Source organism: Semicossyphus pulcher, unplaced genomic scaffold (assembly GCF_022749685.1).
Source record: "Semicossyphus pulcher isolate SPU_LCO1_2020_fin unplaced genomic scaffold, fSemPul1.0.p SCAF_12, whole genome shotgun sequence".
NCBI classification, from domain to species: domain Eukaryota; kingdom Metazoa; phylum Chordata; class Actinopteri; order Labriformes; family Labridae; genus Semicossyphus; species Semicossyphus pulcher.
In genome coordinates this window covers 10,057,006-10,081,107 of record NW_027211626.1, presented here as the reverse complement: position 1 = coordinate 10,081,107, position 24,102 = coordinate 10,057,006, and the positions used below count along the sequence as shown (strand labels likewise).

Genomic DNA, 24,102 nt, shown 5'->3' with positions numbered 1-24,102 from the left:
AAGAAGCTGACCTTGCTTTAAAATTGTTTTTGTTAATTGATTAATTAGGTACAGCTAAAACTACAACCCTGTAATGAATCCTACTTTCATGGAGGTTTGTTTTAAACTGTCTCAGAGGGGTGCTTGGAAATGTAGTTTGTGTGCAGTTGCATTTTGTCATGCTGGCAGGTGTTTCTATTGTTTTGTCTATCTCATTTATATTATTATAGGGGAAAAAAACACATCATTAAGTTTCACTATTTGGCCAGGGCTTCAATCTAAGTTAGCTTAAATTGCTATATAAATTGTGTTACACTGCTAACCATTCTCCATCAAGCTACAACTTGCTCAATTAGTTACGTAATGGTGTGATGAGAGTAGGTGAAGAGCAGCCGCCGGCAGCATAAAGTACAGGTTGTAATCAGGATTGGTTGTAGCTGTTAGCTATGGCAGCAGAGTGGCCCCCCTGCCGCTCTCCATTCACAACACAGAACACCAACATCCCGGGGGGGGCATGAGCAGAAAATAACCTCTACCTGTGTGTCTTAACATTTCCATTCCACCAGTCAAAGGAAACACGTCTCAATCTTACTCCATTGTTGTCTCTCCCTGCCTGTTTGTGATCCCGCTGCTTGTATTCTTTCAGCCGTCATTTACACAAACAGGAGTTCTCTGAAACAACAATGCTGGGGGTTTGTCATTTCCTGTGCCGGGGTGCTTTGAACGCAATACAAGCCTCATTTCCATTCCGAGCCTTCCTCCCTGATTAATAACACAAAAGTGCCTTTTCTCCCCGTCTCTGTGCCTTTGTGTTTGTTTTTGCTGTTGGCTTCAGCCCACATCCATATTTCCTTGAACTCCAGTGTTTATTTGTTGTGAACTTGAGAAAAAAATGTTCGACTTGTGCACGAACAGCTGTAGAAGAGGCTAGTCTTTTGTTGAACAGTGTTACAGCTCAGTGATCATGAGGAATGACCTGTTTTTAACTTCTTAGATTGATTAAATGAGGTAGTTAACCTCAAACCCCAAAAGTCTGGGTGTTGTGCTTTGAATATCTTTTCACTGAGTGTGAAGTAGAGCGCTGCATTCATCTTTGAGATCTATCTACTTTATTGTTCTGAGGTTGGCCCTCTTTGTTGATTCATGTGTCTCAAAACTGCAAAGCAAAGAATATTTGTCCCGCTGAGTGTCTGTGAGAGGTCACATTGTGTTCTTTCGAAAAACAAGGTGAAAATAAATTACAGCTCGAAGCTGATGTAATATCAAGGACTATCATTTCAGGCCTATTTCAGTCAAACGTCTGAATCAAATGCCACACACAAAATCATTCAAACCTGCATCTCTCTTCGTGAGGAAATAAAGAGCAGATGGTGATTTCTAAACATTGGAATTTTCTGAAACCATTTCAGTCCCTGTTGAATAGATCTCATGCTCGCTCGTTTCTCTTCTCTGGCTTTTTTTTCTCTGCTCAACCATTCAAACTGTCAGACATGACTTGACTTTTATTCTCACAAACATATCATTGCTGAGCTGAAGTCAGAACTGTCAGCTTTAGCTTCGTATCACCTAAAAGTAGTAATGAACCTATTTTCGGGCCATGGGGGCATCAAATCTAGCACCTCCGCTGCTCTAACGCAGGGATGTGACTGGATGATCTGACCCCTGAGCTGCGGCGGAAGAACAAGGCCCATCACAGCGGGATGGTGGTTGTATGTTATTCTTTAGGGGCTTGAACTCCCCCGCATCCTGTTTCTTGATGTCTGTTTTGCGCTGCTTGAGAAACCTCAAATTATCAATGGAAGAAGAGGGGGAAGAATTGTAACAGTATCCACCGCCTGACCCCTGAAACTTTATTTATAGATCCACTCTAATGGCTTCAATGTGAAAGGCTCCACGTGGAAGTTAACAGACGTCCTGTTCTTTTATTGCTGCAAGCTGAGGCACAATTGAGTAGATCTATCAGAAAAATCGCTTCATCTTTAATCATTTTAATTGTAGCCGTGGGGTTTTGTCTAAAAGACAGATATCCTCATAGAAACCAGGGCTATTGTGGGTTATTTAAGACATCCTCCTGTGAAGAGGATTCAAGGGAGCGATAATTATGTCACTTTTTATCATCATTGTGAGATCAAGTAGTCCCAAATAACAGCATCTTTTTGATTTGGAACACAGACAGAATCACATCTGATCTTGAGCCAGAGGGAAGTCTGCTCCGAGGTCGTCCTGATGCCCCACTACATCGAACGCATCACTCTGTGCATTCAAATGATCACCCCGTAGCACAGCTACACCGCCTCGGGAGAAGAAGATGTGCTGTGATACACCGACTGTGAAAACCTAGTAAACATTATACACTCTGTATTTTACTAATTTTTCATTTCGTCCTTCTTTTTTTAATTTGCCTGGAGACAAAACAGAATCCTGCAGCTGCTAAATGGCACAGTGGGACGTAGTCTGCTTTGATATCAGATCGACTGCCCGATGAGAGAGCTTGTGTTTGCCTGTTGTGTCTTTATTTGGATAAGATTTGAATAGCACTTGCATGAGAGGTGAGTTTTCCAGTTGGCATTACTGTTATAAAGAAGTGTGACAAAGCGAGGTCGTATTAGAAGCAGAAGCAGGAAATAAGCTTGACCAGGTGTTGGCGTGTGCGGGCGGATTCATGGGAACGTTTGAACAACAGTTACTGATAAAACACCATTTATGGAATTCCAGCGGTGGAATAATTGGATTAGTTAATTTGGGAGCAATTCTCTCACACCCTGCAGTCAGTGTGCTTCAAAACGAGCACCATCCTCTGACCTTTTTCACAAATTAATTACATCACTATCCACAGGAAGTGATTAGCTTTGTCCATAGTCGGGCGTGAAGTTTGTGCTACCTGACGTGTGGCTGTTATTGTCCATAAAATTTACACATCCACAAGACACTGCTGTTATTAAACTGCAGACTGGCCATCCTTGCACTTAATGAAGTTCTTTGTGGTGTGTCCTTTGGAAATAGGAAGCTATTATCTGCATCTATACAAACATAAATTGCATTTATTTGACATCGTTGCATAAACTTTCTTTGTTGGCTTTCCCCTGTAGAGTTTATTTAATAATAATAATGATAATAATAATAACTTGTACTTATATAGCGCCTTTCATGGGACCAAGGCCGCTTTACAGAGTAAAGAACAAACAGACAACAGAACAAAACAAGCAAACAAATAGGCAGAAAGAGGTTTAAAAAGAAATAAAATAATTTGCACTGAAAACAGGGAAATGTGGTGAATTATAGTCCAAAGGCTGTGGTGAACAGATGGGTTTTAAAGGGTGTTTTTGAAAATGTCCAGGGAGGCAGCATTGCAGGCAGAGAGTTCCAGAGGGTGGGGACAGCAACACTGAGGGCGAGAGCAGGCCTGCATCTGAGGACCGCAGACTCCGGGAGGGGTGTAGAGATGGAGGAGGTCCTTAATGTACTGGGGGGCGAGGGAATGGAGGTGAGGAGTTGTGAGGAGTCACTTGTAGGTGAGGAGGAGGATTTTGTAGGTGATGCAGGACTTGACAGGGAGCCAGTGGAGGTGGATGAGGGAGGGGGTGATGTGCTGCCAGGGCTTGGTGCGGGTGAGAAGTTTTGGACGTACTGGAGCCTGTCCAGGGCTTTGCTGGGAAAACCCGGACAGGACTCCATTGCAGTAATCCAGGCGGGAGGTGATGAAAGCATGAATGAGGGTCTCTGCAACAGAGTCAGAGAGTGATAGCCGGAGTCTGGAAATGTTACGCAGATTTTGTGACCAATTTGATGTGAGCCTGGAAAGAGAGGGTGGAGTCTAGGATGATGCTGAGGTTACGGACTTCGAAGGATGGAGGGATGGAGCAGCCGTCAACGGAGAAGAGCAGATCTCCAACTTTCCGGAGCAGCGCCTTGGGCTCTACGACCATGAGCTCTTTCTCCTTTTCATTTTTCTCCTGAAATGGTCGACCTGGAAAATTAATCATTCAATACGTATTCCAGCCCTGTTTGCACTCTTGCACAAGTGAATTCTTATTTACAATTCACAGAAACAGTTTTAATCATATATTGACATTGTGTTTTGTTATTCATCAATGTTTACACATGCATCTATTTGTATAACTCCATGCTGAGGACAACGGCAGCCAGAGGCATTATGTTTTTTGGGGTTGTATGCTGGTCCAGCTCATTCTTTTGAGCATGAAATCTTAGGAACACTTGTTGCATATACCTTTGAATTTTGCACAAACATCAACTTGGTCTCAGGGATTCAACTCTGGTGGAAAGAGGTGGTTTAAGATGAAGGTCACAGTGAACTGACATCCATCCCATTTTCGTGAGCGCCATATTTCTGCAACCCCTAGAGGGATTTTTATTGTTTAAGTCTATTTTTGTGTTTTTATTAGTCCAGGAGAACAACGCCTTCAGCGATCGATTAGTTGATGACTCCCCACCTTCTACCACTTGTGTATCTGTTCATTCTGCTGTCGCGAGAAGCATCTACTGACTTTCTCTGCAGAGAAACAGAGATACAGAGAGAAGTGCAGATGATTGTGCTGCGACCTCTCACTTTATTCTTGGCCTGCTTCCAATCCAATCCAAACGTATTTATGAAAAACAACAGCAGGACTTGAGCCGGTATTTTCAACATAGAAATATATCTCCCATCATGGCCACAGTTACATTGTCATTCTGTGGGTCACACTGATGGATGTAATCTGCATCTCCTCTGGTTGGTGTTGGCACGCATCCGAGAGGCGTCAATTCCAATTGTCATCTTCATTAAAGTGAAACGTACAACGTTTGTTCAACTTGCTTTTAGCTGTCGATGTCCTTTTTAATCAATCTTCCTGAAAATTGTTCTTGGACTGGGTGTTGAGAGCAATGAAAACCAAAGTGTTCCTTGTAGGTCAACTCATTTTTGGCTTACAGATCTGATTTTTCCTCCAAACACCTGTCGTGATTTAGCAAGGCCCAACAGGTACTACAAATCCACACAGACCCATCAAACAAACAGTGTTTGGTCTTTGCTTCCAAAAACATGGCAGCTGTTGTTAAATTATAGCCAATTTTTTTTCTAAACTATTTATAGTCAGCGCTCTTTCTGTGACACCCAGGTTTAATAGCTGTAGAAAGGGCTCAGGAGTTTTGAAAGATCATCTTAGCACCCCTCACAGTTCACTGATTAGTCTGGCACATATTTGTAGGGATCAATCGATTCTCCGTGGCAGCTCGCCAGACTTAAATCTCATACAGATTGAGCTCTCTAATTATAGTCTTTATAGACTTTGCAGGGCTAAATTGACACCACAACATTTTTTTTTTCCAGCTCTGCTCAGTTCACAAATCAGTCGCTCTAGTGAACAAGCATCAGGGGTTCCCTCTTTCCTGACAGAAATCTCGAGGGGCACTGGAGGTGTTATTCCGAAGGCGAGAAACATCAATTTAAAAGTAGTAGGAAATAAAGGAAAGAACAGGAGATAAACTACAATCTACAATGAAATTTGTTTGATGTTTTTATTTGTGCAACTTCAAAAGCATAGTTTCTGTGCTTATCAGAGTCAGACTTAACAACTTTCTGAAAGTGAGCAGCCTGTTGTTTATGTACCATTACCCTCAATTTAGGGAGAGATGTGAAAGAGATTAAGTATGCATGTTCTTCAATAAGAAAGCTCTTCTGAAATCTTAAGCTGATAATAAGGAAAAACGCACATTGTTACGAATCTGAATGGTGCTTTTTAAGCTGTCAGTGTTATTCATCTCCGGCGGTTTTTTCTTCCGAGTTGAATAAATGGAAAGTGTCTGACACAAAAAAGGCTGTTAGACAGAGAAAATAGCACATTAAGGTGGTGACACACTTTAAAAGCTGAAAATGTTTCTGCGTGTCACGCTGGGTGTTAATGGATAATGTGTTGTTTACTATAGGAAAATAAGGTTTACTTTAGTTTCACTAAGGTGTGAAAACCTGCAAATCAATGAATAGGTCCTGAGTTTTTTGTTGGCGTTCTTTCAAAAGGGGTTCAAAGCCCCCTCTTACTAGATAACACATCAAACTGTTTCCTCTACAGATGACTCCCCTGCTCTTATCATCCTGCCATATTTCATCAGTAGCCTAGAGTCGACTTTTACTGTGTTCTTTGGGTTTTCAGTCTCTGTGAATCAGTTACAGTCCCTCTGGAATGCTGAGTTTCCAGGAAAGTATACATGCTTGATGAGGCTTGTCTAAACACAGCGGCAGCATCCATCCCCACATTTGAGGCGGCAAAGGACCTCTTACTGTGTTAAAGAAGAAAAATATGGATGAGCTCTCTTAAAGCGGGAATTATGCCTCCCCAGCTGCATGTAAGCGAACTCAAACAGTTGTTGTTCAGACATTGGGGGCATAACATAAAGTACGGACGAGGAATCAGTTTCACATTTTGAAAACCACCATGGAAAAGAAAAGGCAGACATCAAGTTTACCCTGGCGGGCGACAGTATTAACAACCATTTGGATTTATTCACGTAAATATTTGAGGAAATAACAAGAAGGGCAACAATATATCCCTATGCTCTGCTAGAATATCTCCTGGGGCAGTGCTGTGGTGAAAAGTCTCATAAAGAAATAATAGGGCGAACTTTGGGCATTACGATAGATCAACAAATCAGCTTGTAGACGAGATCTGCACTGTGTGTTGGAAGATTTGCGAGATTAACTACTTTTCCCAAAACACCCTTCTCTGTGTAGTTTTGCTAAGTTGTTAATGAGTATGTCAGAAGCAGCAAGCTTTTGTTTTTATAGCATGTGTCGAAAAAACATCCACTGGTTATTGTTTATTTTATTTAGATTAATGAGTTTAGACAAGTAATATATACTTCTTGTGTATTATTATACGCAATACTACTGATCCATTCGGCTTATTAATACAATGCAATATGCAATATTATGTGCAATATACAGTGCAATATTATTTTTACTTTCTTGTTCAGTATTACTTTTTAACATTATTATGTACAATAAGAAGTCATATCATGCGCTATCTCTACATTCATCAATGACTTCTATCGTTATTCTATTAGACAGTCTCTTTGTGTTTAAAGTGATAATCTCTAAGATCACACTTTCGTTCTCTTTGGCGGCACCTATGGCGATAATTGGTAATTGCGGGAGCACACTTCCCAGATATCCACTGCATGTGTGACGTCCACGGTTGGCTCCCTTTGTAACGGTTGTAACTCTTGATTTCCCTCGCTGACTACCTGGGCGCCGCTTGTGATTTTTTCCGCGAAAGTCGCACCAGACACCCAGTCTGTAATACTGCAAATGTAAAGTGGGCCATAGGCTCAATCACCTTTGTGTTACCTCATTCTGCGATAGATAGTGACTTTATAGACATTTATTTAAATGAAAATCTTTGAGGTTATTACTTTAACCAATATACACTTTATATTTCATATTTCAACTCTATTTGAGTCAGCATTTTTGCATTACACTTATTTTTGTTCTGCAATTTTGGAGCAATCTGCCATTAGAATTTCCTTCAGGATTATTAAATGCATCTATCTTGCATATCTTACAATGTAAATAAAGGAAGACATGCTTTATGGATCCCCAAGGGGGAAATACATTTTGACCATGCACCAATGGAGAGATGTAAATGGTAAATGGACTGTACTTATATAGCGCTTTTCTAGTCTTTGCGACCACTCAAAGCTTTTTTGTTTACACTACATGTCACATTCACCCTTTCATACACACATTCACACACTGATGGCAGAGGCTGCTACGTAAAGTGCCCAACTGTCAATCAGATATCACATTCATACCCGTTGGCTATGCCACCGGGAGCAATTTGGGGTTCAGTGTCTTGCCCAAGGACACTTCGACATGTAGCCTGAGGGAGATGGGGGATCAAACCTCCGACCTTCCAATTGAAAGACGACCGACTCTACCACTGAGCAACAGCCACCCCATGTCGAGTGAGGGGGCTGCACAGGGACATGCGCCCGAGCAGTTAGGGGATTCTGTGCCTTGCTCAAGGATACTTTGACAGTGCCCATCAAAATAACTATCCCACACTTGAACATAATCTGAATGGTGACTTATTCTGAACACATAATGCAATATTAATTCTTCAGAACATTTTTTCTGAATGCCTCAGCCCTGATATCATGCACATATTTTCCCATACACCATACTGACTTAACAGTCTGCACCGTAGGGAATACCACACTGTGCTTGTGATTTATGGAGTGTTAAGCTTTATGTACATGTTTCTCACGTTGGTACTGCAGCATTTAACAGGGCCACATACAGGCTCTGGGAGGAGGCCAGTAGCCCTTGGAAACTCAACATTGCAAAATAATCTCATTTTTTTCTGGCTGAGTGAGTCAAGAGCTCTCTGGCTGGGTGCCCCCAAAAATGAAGCAAAAGCCCTCAGACACCTATCATCCACTCCATTTCATCACTGAAACTTTGTTTGCTGCACACACTGAAAGCAGCAGCAGACTCGTGCCCTCGGGTAATCAGGCAGGTAAAATAAATGTGCAATTTGAATAGCATTAAGGCTAATGGCGTACCTGTATTTCTTTGCATGCTTTCAGACGGAAAGGTGGAGGTGACGAAGGAGAGCCTGAAGCTGTGCACCATGGGGCCGGGGAAGGTGTTCGGAGAGCTGGCTATTCTCTACAACTGCACCAGGACGGCCACTGTCAAGAGTGAGTCTCATCCGACACCTGGAAAAACATCCACAGTGCTCACATCAGTCAGTGTTGAATGTCCGCACGCTTCCCAGGTGTCAGATAATGTCACCTGTTCACACACATCCACTGAAATCTGTCTCCGCGGTGTGAGGACTAGGGGTCTCTTCAGGCTGTAAGATCCTTCCTCCACACAGTGTGAGGGATCACACATTTACTGTATGAACGCGGCAAACACAGCGGCCATGATCAAACACTTCCCATCACCGCTTCATGTTTTCTCAACACTCCAGTTAAGTGTCTTGCAAGACCCCCAGTGAGCTGAATGTCAAGGTTTACTGCCTCTGCTCTTTCATGTGTCAAAGCTCCAGCTATGGAGGATGGAGCAGTGGGTGAGTAGGTGGTCGATCAGACTGGTGATTTGAATAGTCAGCCTAATAGAGCACGGAGGGGAGACTGAGAAGGGACAGGACAGATGGTGTACTACGCACATTTGAAACCTAGTGTGTTGTAAGGGTGTCTGTCAGGGTGAAAATGTGTGTTTATTCGAGGCAGGGAAGGGAACAAGCTGGAAACGTGTCTTTGGACAGAATAAGAAACAGAAAAATGTGAGATGAGATAAGGTCTGGTGGGTTTTGCACAAAGATGCATTTTAAATGAAAACAAATGAATGCAGGTCAGTGTCTGAGTGAGCGCTCCAGCTGGCTCTACGATGGAAAATAAAGTCATAATTCAGTATAATCACAATTGATTGGACTGAATAATTCCACACCCTGCACACCAGGTTGGTCTGTCCCTGCTTGGAAAATGAAAATCGATGTGTGACCCAGGTGTAAATGAATGCACGAAGAGGAGGGGGTTTGGGGTTGGGGGGCAGGAAACAGGGGTTGACGGTGGTGGCAGAAAGGTTACACGCCCCCCTTTGCTGGCCCCTTTTTGCGTCCCACGGTCCCCCCAACCACTGACCAGCCAACCTAACGGTACTCCCAGCTCACGTTGCTATAGCAACAAGTGCCCACAGGGAGATGAGCCAACTCTTCTGGGATAAAATATTCCCCTTCCCACAGGCGACAGAGTGTCTGTCTTCTTTCTTTTGTATGTTCTTTTTGCCCGCCGCCGGCCCACCTGTCTGTACTTTGCTGTCACGCTCTTTTGAAGTGTGCGTCAGTGCTTTCTTTTCTGGCTTGGCTGGCTGCTTAATAAAAACTCTGCATGGAACGAATGATGTAATTGTCTACATGGGCAGAAGTGTGTTTACAGCCTTACAGGGTCACTGGCAGCGTCTCTGAGGGTGGTTGTCTCCGGTTTAATGTATGTCTGCGCACAAGAATGTAGCCAGGAATTCAGCTGCCATGTGGGTGTTAGAGGTGACAACTACCTGATGAGTGTGCGCCGGGATTTCGGCTTCAATCAAACAATTCGATTTGTTCTGAGTTGCACCCTGCTGGAGGATATATATCCTCAGGGTAATTTTGATTTACATTTTCTCCTAAGTAATTTGCCTGATTAATAATTACATCTTGGCAGATTTCAGATGACGAACATGCTAATGTGAACTCAGGAGCTCATGCATAAAACCTGCAAACAGCTCCCCTCCCTCCATTCTTCAACTGCAAATGAAACTCACAGTATAATTACATTATTGTTAACTGTGATTATAAAGAGATTATTGGAGGTTGTCACCTATTAAGAAAAGTCTCTGAAACAATTAGTTTTCCATGCAGTCACTTATGTGCAATGAGAAACTGTTTGCAGTTATGATGCAGAGCATTCAGGTGTCTGACACAATGATGACATTCCCACTGTTTCTTTCCTTAAAGACTTGTGGAGCTGTGTTTTGTGTTGGGGCTTAACAATTTGACTCAAATTCAAAGAGACTTCATTCATGAGATTTAATTAGTTTCAGTGAGAGCAAAATGAGCTTGAAATGTTGTAGGCCAGCTGCTTTAAGTCTTACAGCAGCGTAGCACTTTTATAGCTCTTTATATCCCAATTACTTGAAATTAGCACCAACCGTTTCCAAAGCACACTGCAGGGTTTGAGATGTTTAATTGTGTCTTTCCTTTCTTTCAGGCATCATTTGGTTTCTATTTATACCCGAACATGATAAAAATCGCAGGCATGAAACTAATTCGTCACAGTAAACATTGTGCCTGCTGGCTTTCAGAAGGAATCTGCGCTTACAACTGTCGCACAACAAAGAAACAACAAAGGCAACAATGAAAGCAAACACAATGCTACTGAGATGGAATATCTATCACACACTTCGTTTTCAAATCTCTGTACGTTGTTTGGCAAACCACGCTGGGATCATTTGAAACCAATGATCTCCTGGAATAAAGGAAAACACACATTTTGAAGAACGGTCTGCAGTAATGAAAAGAGCAGTGTTTGATTTCGAGGAAAAGATGCAGTTTTCCGTTAAATAACAATAGAAATATACAAGCAGGAGGCTGAGTAATACAAATGAATGTTCCTATTGGACCATTTTATGAAGGAAAGGGTTTTTGATTTGCAGAATTTGCAAGCATTCATCCAATTACACAATTTTATGCAGGCGTATTGAAAGGATGAGACCAAATTGCAAGCTCTCCCAAATAATTCAAGGCCCGGTTGGTTTTGTAGTAACTCTTGCACTTCCCTGATTGTGACTTCCAGGAGGGCCTGACAGGGATATTCTTTTTCCATCAATCCCTCTTTTTTCTCAGCCTTAAGGTGATTTCATGTGTGAGCACTTGCTTTCACTCTCCCAAGAGAAATGAATCCAGTACAGTAAGACTGCCCTGACTTGAACATTTTAGAGTAGCACTTACTCTCGGGCGGTGTAGCTCCACCGATCAATATGTTATGTTTGCTTTCAGGATACAAACACTTGCGCGCAGAGTTATCGCCACATTTGGTGTTTGGCTCTGCCCGCCTTGGCAACTAAGGTGGGATTTTACATTCTGCCAAAGAGAAACATATTGCAGGAGTTTACAAAAAAAAGTCTTTTTGCCATCAAATCCATATCACATCATTTTCACATGACAACAACGAGGAGAAGCCGGCCCAGGAGCAGGAGAAAAAACGGGTGGGAGTGAGAGACAAAAGAGAGAGGTGATAAATACAGGACAGCAGTGACAGCAAAATGAGGGAGCCACCTCAAGGGAAGCGAGACAAAATTGGTATTTTTTGTCTGCAGACAGACAAGAGAGAGGGACAGTGGCCGTCTGCGAAAAAATATTCTTTTATAGCATCAAAATGTCACCGTTTCGTGGAGAGCTGGGCTTGACAGCATAACAGGAAGCAATTCAGCATGATGTGACAAAAAGCTGCGCTGCAGTTTACAGTAGTAAGCATCACCTCACCACATGTCTACAGTGGGAGGGAGATCATGTGTATCTTGAAAATGTCCACTAAAATCAAGGACCATATAGTTGCACACTTCAAAATGATGGTTAGAGGGTCAATTCATAAGAGGGATACAAAAACCAAACGAGTTACAAAAATATTAACCAGAGAAAAGCATAAAACTCACTGTGGGGAAGTTGTAACTTGGTACTGCCTAACACTTAGCGCTGTTCTGATTACTTTCTTTTGGGCTTCAAAGCTTCAGCAGCAATTACTCGATTGAATACGAAGCTTCGCTACAAGTTTAGTACAGCCTTAGGCCCTGTGAATATACAAAGAGCCTCATTCACCTTCATTACACTTTAAAAAACATCACATAATAAAAACTGTGATGCAGTCCCGCAGCGCTGAGAGGGGGAGAGCACGGGCACAGAAGGAGGGAGGGAGCAGGTGATCGCAGACTGAAGTGATGATGTGATATAAAACTTAGTTTGATCATGAAGCCTGATGCTCCTCTACAGCTCTGGGGTTTATCAGTGACTATATGAACTACACAGCAGACTGGAGTCTCTCTTAACAGTGACAGACAGACAGACAGAAAGATCTGCGTGATTAATGCCCGGCCCACACTAAAAGATTTTTCAATTCTTAACAGATGTTGAAAATGTGAGAGACCCCACACACGGTGATATATAATCATAGATTTCACAGTTTTGCTCCTAGTGTGTGGAGAGCAACGATTACGCCAAAACAGCACACCACACACTAACAGATTCAGTCACGAACAACCAGAGTCGGACTCTCACAACTGGAAATCTTGCAAAACTTTAGAGTAAACAAACATTGCAGACGACGGGCAGGAAGAATTGGCCATGATAGTGTTTGGATTTTTTACTTTTTAATACAGGAAGAAAAAAGAACAAACTGTGGATGAAGTGGTGGAGACGATGTTACTTTATGCTCGTTCCACGTGACAATCTACAGACTGCATGCTCGGCTGTCCTCGGGGTTCCCTCCACACAACCGGATATCGGATCGTAAATATCGAACATGTTGATTATTTAAGATTTGAAATCGGTGCGGGCTCGATGGCCTCCCGAGCAGATTGGGGGAAGTAAGATCACTCTTAACAGACCTCACACCACAGGAACATCAGGGAAGATAACCATCAAAAAATGGTGACTCTGCTTATGATTGTGGGAAGGGGGGAATCTTATAGTGTGTACCCTGCTTAACACACAGATCCTTGTTATTCAAAGTCTGTGTCCTCCCCACGCTGCGTTATTATAAACCATGATGAACTGACCGTCCGTTCCAGCTCCTGCTCGTGTCATTCACAGCATTTGGAGACGTAGTTTATACTTTATAGTAACTGTGCGCGGGAATAAGGACAGATCGCGACCTTATTGAGCCAGGTACAGAGCATGAGAAACACACAGATCTGTGTTATATCTGCTCATCTCCTTACGTCTGCGATTAAAAAGGAAAAAATTAAATGTGAATACCGATTTTTGCCGTCGATTACCATAATAATAACTATAGCGCCTTTCATGGGACCCAAGGTCGCTTACCATGGCAACGATTGAAACTTCAAAGCGTTCAGGTCAGCCCTACTAACAATCATGCTTCAAAGATGATTGAAGTGATAAACACATTATCATAAGCAAGCAAATAATTGATTTTTCATTTCAGCATTACAATAGTCAAACTCTAGTGCACTTTAATCTGTATGCTTCATACTGCAGTATTATCCCAACTGACTAACAAGCAGTCACTTGTTCTAAATTGACTTGCTCTACTTGTAATCCATTCAAAAGCAGATTATATATTATATATTAGAAAGAAAGACATTTAGAAAAAGTCTCTGTTATTAGGCTTTTTGTAAGAAAAGACGGTGAGGTCTGCAAGAAGTGGACTTTTAAAACTTTAAACTTCCCAAGGTCAAGAACACACTTTCACATTCAACAGACCTTTCATCCTTAGCAAATAAAAAATTAAACACCAAAATCTCAACTTGCTCAAACATGAAACAAGAAAGTGGCACATAATTACACAAATAAAACTCTTCAGTCTTTTAGTTCACTCTAAACGAGTGTCGGGAATCCGACGGTGTTTTGGAGCGGCCCTCTCTCAGAGAGCGAGGTCACTGCCAGTCACTACTAACGTAATCAGTGAGACTGATTATCTGTGTGCTCCATCTTAATGACAGTGATGGAAACAGCAGAGGCAGACGGCAATGCAGAACCTCAGCTGCACGCTCAATTGGGATGATATTTAATGCACATGAATGCTTTATTTTTTGACTAGATTATAGTTGTTGAAGAAAAATAACTATGTCATCATTTATTTTGTGGAGCACAGGGCCACCTAAACATCGAAAGGTTCAATGACCTCCAGATGAGGATTGGGGCAGAAAGTAAATCCAGTTTTTATCTCTCTATCAAGTTTAGTCTTGGGTATTTGCCAGCAGCAGGCACAAAGGCAGACACACACACACACACAACCAAACCCACACACACTCATATTTCTTTCTTTCTGTCAAACTCTGTCCCTCAATCTCTCATCCGCACTTGAGAGAATTTTGAATTTTGTCAGCTTTGACAGGTATATATTTTCATGATCAATGTCCGGCATGGGTTTGGCCTTTTTTCTGCACAGGCACGCCTTCCCCTTCATGCTCCCGTGCGCATTGGAAAATTAGGTTTCAGCTGTTTAGGGGAGCGTGAGTCTGCAGGTATATTGGGAAAAACAAGCAGGGAAGCTACCACGAAAGTTGTAGTATTTAATTGACTGGAAACGAAGTGATTCAGGATTAAAAACCGAGAGCGACTTCAAAGCAAACTTGTCTTTTGTCTACCGAACAAGTCAGGGAGGAATTCGTTTTCTATATTTTGTCGACAATCAGAGGAAACTGTGCTTGTCAGAGTATAAACTTGACTTGAAATAAAGTGCATTTCCCTATATCAGGAATTATATAATTTACTCTGTTTTGACAGTCTACCGCCATAATTCCCTGCCAGGGTTATGTGTAACCCAGCTTCCTCTCTAGAGTAGCTTAGCTGGTTCGCAATTATGATTCAGAATCCACATATTTGTGATAAGAAAGAAAACAACCACAGAAATTGTTTCACCAATAAGTGTGAAGATTTAGAGTATTTATCTACAATAACCAATAGACTACCATCTTTAATTTACGGTGCACAAACATACGATTAACAGCAACAGCATACTAACAAAGACGTCATGTTGCATTTACCTGTGTCAAACAGGACTTAAAGTACAGGAACACTTGAGCCAATGGCACAATAACAAACAGCACTTATTCACCTGTAACACAGGATTTACAGCGCAGGTACACTAAATTATAGCCAACAGCACTTTAACAAAGTACACAGCTCTCAACCACAAATTAGAGATCAGCTTAAGCCACCTGAGCTCAGCTAACACTGCCGCTACATGTATCATTAGCTGGGAGGTTCTCATCAGCGGCCTCCTCTTTACCATGTTCTCTGCTGGAAGAAAACAGGGGCAAGTGTGCATCAGATTTTTCAGCTGCTCATCTGACAAGAAAAACCTTCCTCCTCTTCTTCATTTGTGCCGGTGGAATAAACAATATCGATAACTGAATCCACTGATCCCTTTTTTTGGTCCTGTATCGTCTATTTAGTATATATTTTCATAGATTACACTTTTTCTATCCAAACCTGTGAGTCAAAACAAATAGGAGATTTTTTACTGAAACTTTTACTGCCACTCCAAGTTGTCTTAGTTCAAATTAAAACTTGACCAAAACTACTTAAAAAGAAGTCAAAACGAAGCCTAAGCCATCAAAATTCAAGGATCACCACTTCACCACCATCACATCAAGTTTGAAATAGATTTACAGAGAGCACATTACTGGTGCTGTCAATGAATATATGATGCATAAATGCATTAGATGCACATTGATGCCCACCAGTCTATATATGTGCATACATTACACAGTGTGCATCAGATTTTCATCTCACCCTGACCTTTCCTTTCTGCAAATGATCTCCAGTATTTGACATTTATAATCCAACTAATGTGGACTTGAGATAATAATGAAAAGCTAAGTCTTAATAAGATTTTCATTTCCCCCGGATGGCGCCATCTAAGAAGCCACAACTGAATCTGTCCTTAAAGATTATAGGTCTCTATTTCATGGTGAAAGTTGGGCACCAGGCACCACTGACTCATGAATAAGGGTTAATTGCCGGTAAAATCTGTTGAAGTCTGACACATTAAAATCCCCCGGTCATAATGTCCGGTGAAAATTAAATATTTTCAGCAAAAAAAATATCATTGATTTATTATAACTCTGTCCCCTCAGCACTTCAGGAATATGCTTAACCAGCCATCAGAGCCATTACTGGTCATTCTGGTAAAGGAATTACCGGCGAGGACGCGTCAGCAGCACCAGCCACAGTCCCTCTCATCAACGCCACAAGCGCATGAGATGCCAGCGCTGTGATGACAGCGCTGTGATGACAGCGGCTATAGAGGCTTGAATTTCTCCATGGCCTGCAAAGTCCCCAACAGGGATTTCAGTGAAATATATTCCCTGATTAATATATATTAATTAATGTTAGTATGTATAACGAACTGTACTCCCTCAGGGAGAGAGAGAGTGCGCATGGACAGCGCGTCATCCGCAGGTTGAAAGTGCAACAGTTACGCGCATCATATATTCATTTCTGGACAAAATTATTGGTGGGGACGATTCAATAATTTCCCTACCCGATTCTACGCCCTTGATATAGCCTGCCTATCAAATGTTTTTAAGCTAAATAAATGCGCATAATATTTGACTGTAATTTGTCTGTAACTTTGAAAGCTTCCAGGACACGTGGACCAGCACGGGTTTTTTTTAACTGAAACCCTGTCATGAATATAAAGCTCTTCAAGTCTAACTGCAACGAGTTTAAGGCCTGTTTACCTGTCTTCTCGGTTTTTTTTCCATGACGTGTGAATTGAGTCCTCTGAGGTTCACCTCTGGAATTAAAGTAGCGTCTTTAAAGCACTCTCAAACCTCTATAGACAGCACAGACATGCATCACACGCTCTCTGATGTACGAGCACAGGCTTGCATTCACTGCAGTTTCGTCTTCATAGATGAAACATGACAGCTAGCAGAGGGCCATTGCCTGGGCATCAGTATTCATAGACACACACACATATATATATCGAAGCACTTCATATGGTAGTATCAAAGAGAGAAAATTAAACCACAGCTGCAGCATTGTTCTGGACATTTCTGAGAACGGTCCTTGTGACAGAGTGATAGTTCGGCTGTATAAAAACCCTTCCTTCCGCTGGGAGTGAGCAAACAGTGATCCTTCTAATCAGCCTGAGAGAGGAAAATGTGCATGTGAGTGTGTGTTAATGTGCGAGCGTGTGTGTAGTTCAGTACGTCTGCTCAGTGTCAGGAATCTACCTGTCACCTCAGAGATAAGTTACAGGTCCGACTCCTTGGAGAACCAGGCACTGAGTTAAACATTATGACCAGTGTGGAAGGCAGAGAATGATGGTTTATGCCGGGACTCTGTTATGTTTAAATAATATAACATGTTGCTTGTAAGACTGTCAGAGTGCCCTTTAAGTCTCTTGCTTTTGGGCTCACTTTATGTCTAGTCTTCTGGGTTTTTTTAGCTTCATGTATGAATCCTAAAGAAACACAGACAACCTACAGAACGCTCGTGCTTCATTTAAACAGTGTTCACATATAACTTCATAATAATTTGTTGCATCACGCTGACCCCGCTGTGAGATTCGGCAGCATCGCTTCCTCGTCTTCCACTCACTCAGCTCTCATGTTGGATCTGGTGCAGAATACAAAGCACCAGCTATTTGCCTTGCAAGCAGAGAAAAACAGCAGCATTTTACACAATTTGTTTTCAGTGTGATTAAAAATAAGTGAGTGCAGGACGTAAAAGCGCCCGCCTAACAAAAGCTATTACTTCTGTGCTTTTTGAAAACAAAAGCAAGGACTTTCAATTTGCACTTCAAATATGCCGATTCCCTTTGAATCCTTTGAACGCGACACTGGAAGTACATGTTTGTTAGAGCTTTTTTTGGGCTGTCTCTCCCAATAATTAGAAACCATTAACAGCTACATTAGCCACTTTAAGCATTAAAGCAAACAACATTATCTTGCTGATGACAAAATGCGCAAGCATTAGTTTGCAGAAACACTAAGCACTTAGTTTCTCTCTTTCCTGTTCCTGAAGATTTCTACGCTGCTCTGTTCCCTACAGTCAGCTGGAAAGGCTTTCTAGCAGAGTGAACCACAGATGCAGCCATCCATGGAGGTGTTTTGGTACAGCACACTGCTGTGGTCTTTGCTGCAGGAAAGACTCTATTCTAGCCAGCGGTATCTACGACTAGCAGGCTAGTTTGTTCGGTGATGCGAGCACAAAGATAAGGATAAATAAAGGAAGTAGAAGATCAGTGACAGTAGCAAGGTATTTGCCTTATCTGATGGTGGATGCAATCAACATAGAGAAGAAATATGGAGGTAAGGAAAACTATATATAAATGAAAAATTGTGCAGGCAATTGCAAACTATTGACCAGAGAGTTAAATGTTAGACTTTATTACACACTCCAGGCAAAAACAGAAGCCTTTGTATTAAATTGTTTTTGAAAAACCTAGAGAACACTTACAGCCTTGTATCAGGCTCATTCAATGGCGCTCTTTGATCTCTTTAATATTGCATTTTGCTTATTATTCTCTACTGCTTACAAGAATCAAGGAGATAAGGTTGAAAAGAAGTGGATCATTCCTTTAACTTTAAAGTATTTTAGACTGGAACAAAACAACAGCACTTTGTAGGGTTAATTACAAAGATATGTCATGGTAAGTCTTTCCACACTTGAGTATTTTTAATCAGGAAGTGAGAGAGGAGACACATTCGCAAGGGTACACATTGTCCTGTTGAGTTAATAGACGTAGGGCATCGTAAAGAAGATGTAAGCATATATATCATACATTGTGGAGATTTGAAACCACTGCAACACAGACAATACATTATAATCATTGCTGTGAAACAAGAGGGGTTGTGTGTGGATTGAGAACCATCGTTTGGCAGGGCCGTGCTGTGGAGAGTGGGAGATAAGGGCTCTCGGTGTCAGGGAAGCTAGTGAGTGCACACTTGAGGAACACAGAGTATACTGAGCTGCTGTGTCTTTTACAATGTTATGCTACTCAGCATAAATGAGGTGCAAACAAGAGCAGGGAAATAACAGACTAAAGAGGTAAACATGCAAATGCAAGAAATGTGAGAAATGGACTGTTTGTGTAGGCATGTCACATCAGAATTCAGACAGGAGGTAACAAGGAATATCTGAAATTGCACTCTAGAAAGCAACATGAATACCTAATGATTGTTCAAAAAACAAAGCTCCCAAATTGGCGTCTCATTTGCTGTGACGATGATGCGAGATATTTTGTTGCAGAAGTTGAAGGCACCGTTATTCCCTCTTCATCATCTCATGCTGATGTGAGCAGAGGTACAGGAGAACCACACCGCCATGGGATACAGGTTTTCATCGAATACAAAGAGACGACGTCAGAAAGAATAGCTTTGGTAGATAGAATTCCAGTGGGACGGAGGGGGGGGGAATCTCCTCTGTTTCCATGGCTGCCATGGTTTCACTGTTGCCAGAGTGCAGCTAGAAATGTGGTGGTAAAATGGTGATGAAGGCAGGGCAGAACCCACTTAGCTGTTTGAAGTCACATTTTATGAGCTGGACGCTGCGTGCATTTTCATCTGATGTCTACAACTTGACAGTGTGGCTTCTTTTAGTTGGATGAATTTATCTGTGTGCCATTGTGTGACTGCATGTGTTAAAGGTGTCACAGTTTGCGTGTGTTTGTGTGCCTTTGGACTGAGGGCACCTGCTGCCGTGTTGTGCTGACTCTCAGTTGGAGCGCAGGTGCGAGCCTGAAGGTAGAGGCTCTTCTGGGGCTCTAGACGGCTCGAAAGGTTAAAACATACAGTGAGAGACAACCTCAGACAGCAGCAATGTACAGTCAGTCAGAGGGAAAACAGCCCTGCAGGTGTAGCTTTGAAAAACTGCTTTCCTTGAACATGTTTTTTGTTAATGGTCTCATGCGACAATATGGACAGGCAATGATAGGAACAGGGATTTTGCTCTGGGGGAATGTCGGTTAAACAAGGACAGATCTCTGCATGAAGGATTATTTTGTATTTCTACCTGTTTTGCATTATCCACCGCAGACTGCATAGCTTGCCTTATTTGAACATCTATGGGACGGATGGCTTTGCAGTATCTGTTGGTGAAGCTGTACCGCACTATCAGTGTGGGAACATCACTCGGGAAACTTTGTGAACCTGCTTCTCTTACCAATACTTAAAAGAAGATGCTACTTATATCAAATCTAAACGCTGATTTACACAACATGCATCTTGAGCAGATTCAATAGTCATGTAATCTTAAAAAAGCTAAATGTAAATGCACCAGAGAGGAATTTATGAATTAAATTGAAATTCTATCCAGATGTTTAAAAGGTGTTTAAATGCATGTGTGTCCAATGACAGGGCTGCCAGCACTTATTACAGGCACTCAAGTTAATGCTTATGATTCCACCAGATGCGCAGCAACTCATTTCAGAGGCATATCAGAAGAGCTCTGCTCTGCTGTAAATACGCACCTGGTCTATTTTTAACGGAGTCACTGTATACGGCAACATCAAGCTACACGGAGCAGATGAGCCAAGCAGGAAGTCAGACACAGGAATACATTAGCTGCCATTAACACAGGGGACAGACAATGCGGAGGCTATTGCCAAATACTGCTCACACAGATATTACCCTGGGCACTTCTCTATGAGTTGACATCTGCAACAGAGCTTTGTTCAGTTGTAGCAATGTTTGTGATCTGTCCAACAGAGGCAAGTACATGTGGCTAATTGTGTCTATGTACCTTAAATCTCAACTAGATTTAATCCAGATACAAGACACTTGAAATGTCAAGTGTAAATAGGGTCTCAGATATTGATTGGGATCACTGGAAGATGCTGTGAAGAACATGGAAGCTAATCCCCCAGAGAACAAACTAGTACACGTATGACGCACACCCTTGGCTATTTTATGGAGGTATTGATTTTATGAGCTTGTTGATCCATCCATGGAAAAGAAGAAGGCCAGTTTTTCTCAGTGTAGAAAATGTAGCATACATGAGTGTGGAACAAAATGCTTGTTACTGACTTGTATGGAAATGTAGTTTGATTTCCCAAGTGCAGACATTAGATGGGTGTGGTCCATCTATCTAAACACATACCAAGTAGCCATTAGAGGCCAAACTGCTAGACTCACTAATCTGACAAAAAATGTTGAACTGACCTTTTCATCCAAGAAGAACTGATTGTTGTTTTTGACAGGATGGGGGAAACAATACAAGTAGCATCACATGCTGCATTACAGATAAGCATAAGGAAAAACACAGTGCTTTATATACATATGGATCATTTTGTGGAACGGTAATATAAGATAACTTGTTATTGTTGCTCAGAATTGTGCCCACAGTATTTCCTATCCAACCCTCTTTCATCACGTTTTTTTTAATAAATTTTGTTTTGCCAATTGTGGTCGGACCATCAGAGCCTCTAGACTGCAGACTGAAGCAGTGAAGGAGTTCAGATGTCTGGACCATAGAAATACAATTAAAGAAACTGAATGATAAGCAATACAAATTCTATTTTCTGGCCCTCGCCCCTCCAAATCCAAGCTTAATTTCATGCCCACGAGAAGTGGATGATAGCAAATAAATTGTATTTTCTTCGTTTCATACACTATTACTCTTCTGCCCTCATAATACATATAAGTGCTTGGCCTTACAGCAAGCTAAACATACCTAATAAGGGTTGAAGAAAGGATGGCCTTAAAAGCTAACACACAACTCTTCAAACAGTATTTGATAAAACACAGCGAGAGTAATTACAAGTCAGAAAAAAGAGCATATAACATAAACAGGAGTTACACTGAAGCATCCCTGTGTCATAGAAATCATGCTACAAATTTACAATGATCATAACCTTTCTTTTAACCCAACCGAGTGCTGAATGTGCCTAAACACAACCATAAAATACATTCTCCTTTCTACAAGCAGATAAAGCATCGTAAAATCCGATGCTGCAGGGCAAACCAATAAAACACGTTGTCAGCCAATGCTTTGCTCTGACATTCAGTATAAATATTTTGCTACTTTGCAGACAGGCTTATTAAAAATGTTTCCTCATATCCATAAAAAAAACCTTCTTCAGGTGGCATTATGTGTCTCTTGAAACATGTTTGCAGTTGCAAATTTGTTTTATAATCGTATCATAAAAATCATCTTGCAGAAAAAAACAATCACCAAAAAGGAACACCTTCAGGTCCCCAGAGGAAGAACAACACAGTGATGAGTTTAGTGAACATGAACATAAAATCTACATGAATTCATTTGCAAAAAATAATACATAACACAGTTAGCCCAACGATAAATGGAATGTTGCATTTGCAACATGTAAGCATCACCCAGTGTAATGGCTAGCTTGGTTAGCACTTAGCACTCAACTGATTGCAGTTAACTACCTGTACCGTAAAATTCAAAGAGGCACTTTTAATAAAACTTTTTTCATCTAAAAAGTGAGCCGCGTCCTATATACTGCTGCCACCAATATACCAGTATAAAATGCAGAGAGAGGTATGTTGTGTTCCGGTATTTTACCCAGATGATGGCACTATCCAGTTGTTAAGTGGTGACGATCTCTGCATTGAATTGTTTCTGGGTCCAAGCCGCTACAACGTCTCCTATTTACAATATGCCGCAGTGCTGTTCCTCGCTGTTTTAAGTGAGGAAAACACAAAACAGCACTAACTTGATTGTTGCTAACGCTTCGTCACGGGCATGCACCGTCATGATCATAGTGCAGCCACCACCCTCGCAACAATCAACGTTATCGTAGGCTGCAAGCTACCGCACCAGGAGCTAGTAGGATTGCAAACTCTGGCTGTAATTTGTGTGCGTTTTAAATGAAAATAAATTGAAATAGTGTTGAAATAACATTTTTATTAATAAATAGCTATAGAAAACCCTTTTCCTGCTGGGATACCCCCCAAAACAGTTTTTTTATTAATATTAATTTATAATATTTTTTATTATTTATTTATAACGAGGGCATTTGGAGGGTGTATAGCACCATTTACTGCCAGATTTCAAACGACAACAAGAATTTTCAACTGTAGGAAATTGACTGTATCTTGCAGAGATGTGCAAAGATAACAACCTGCTGTTCAACATCAACAAAACCCAAGAGCTGATCTTTGATTTTAGGAACAAGTAGACAAATACACACCCCTCTGTGTACATCAGTGAAGCTCAGGGGGAGGAGGTTGAACAATTTGAGGTTTCTGGGAATCAGTGCCACAGAGAACCTGCCAAGGACTTCTCACATCCCCTCCCCAAGCTAATTCCTTAAGGAAATTTAAGATGGCAAAATTCCAGTGCCAAGTTCCTGCTACTAATGAGGATGCTTTCTATTGCTCCTCATTACAAACTGTCATGGGATATGCATGGCCCAGTACAGGAGGGCTTTTCAGCAAGTGATTAAAACCACCCAACACATTATTGGTACCCATCTATGGTGCATCAGTGACATCTGTGAAGTGCTTGTCTAGGGCTTAGCTCAGCACAGCCAACAACTGTTCTTCTACTGCTGCCTGGCAGGCCATACAGAAGTCTCTGCTGCCAGGGACAACAAGTTACATTTTGTTGCATGACCATGTATTAAGGATTATGAAAATAAGATGAGAAATAAATAAGCCTTGAATGTCACTTAACTGATACAGATCTGTGCTGGCATTGGTTGCTACCAGCAACAACAAACACTGGTTGGAAAAAAAAAATGTTTATGTGTTGACCAGTCGGTGGAGGAAGCAGAGAGAATGGAGTTCAGGCAAATATTAAGGGACAATTTGTACCCTTTAAGTTGTAATTTATAGGTTATATGATTGATTATTTAAAAAATGGCAAAATGGTTTTCACTATGAACAGAAAAACACATTTAGAATCTCTGGGACACTCACAGGTTTGA

The 24,102-nt window shown here is 41.5% G+C and overlaps 1 protein-coding gene across 1 annotated transcript in view; it reads left to right on the top strand.

Moving 5' to 3' along the window:
- Positions 1-24,102, top strand: part of LOC138588210 (cGMP-dependent protein kinase 1-like) — an 88,191-nt gene that overhangs the window by 20,309 nt on the left and 43,780 nt on the right. Inside the window, exon 3 of the mRNA XM_069658155.1 lies at positions 8,560-8,673. Within this exon, the coding sequence (XP_069514256.1) occupies positions 8,560-8,673 (114 nt within the window). The remainder of the gene's footprint in view (positions 1-8,559; positions 8,674-24,102) is intronic.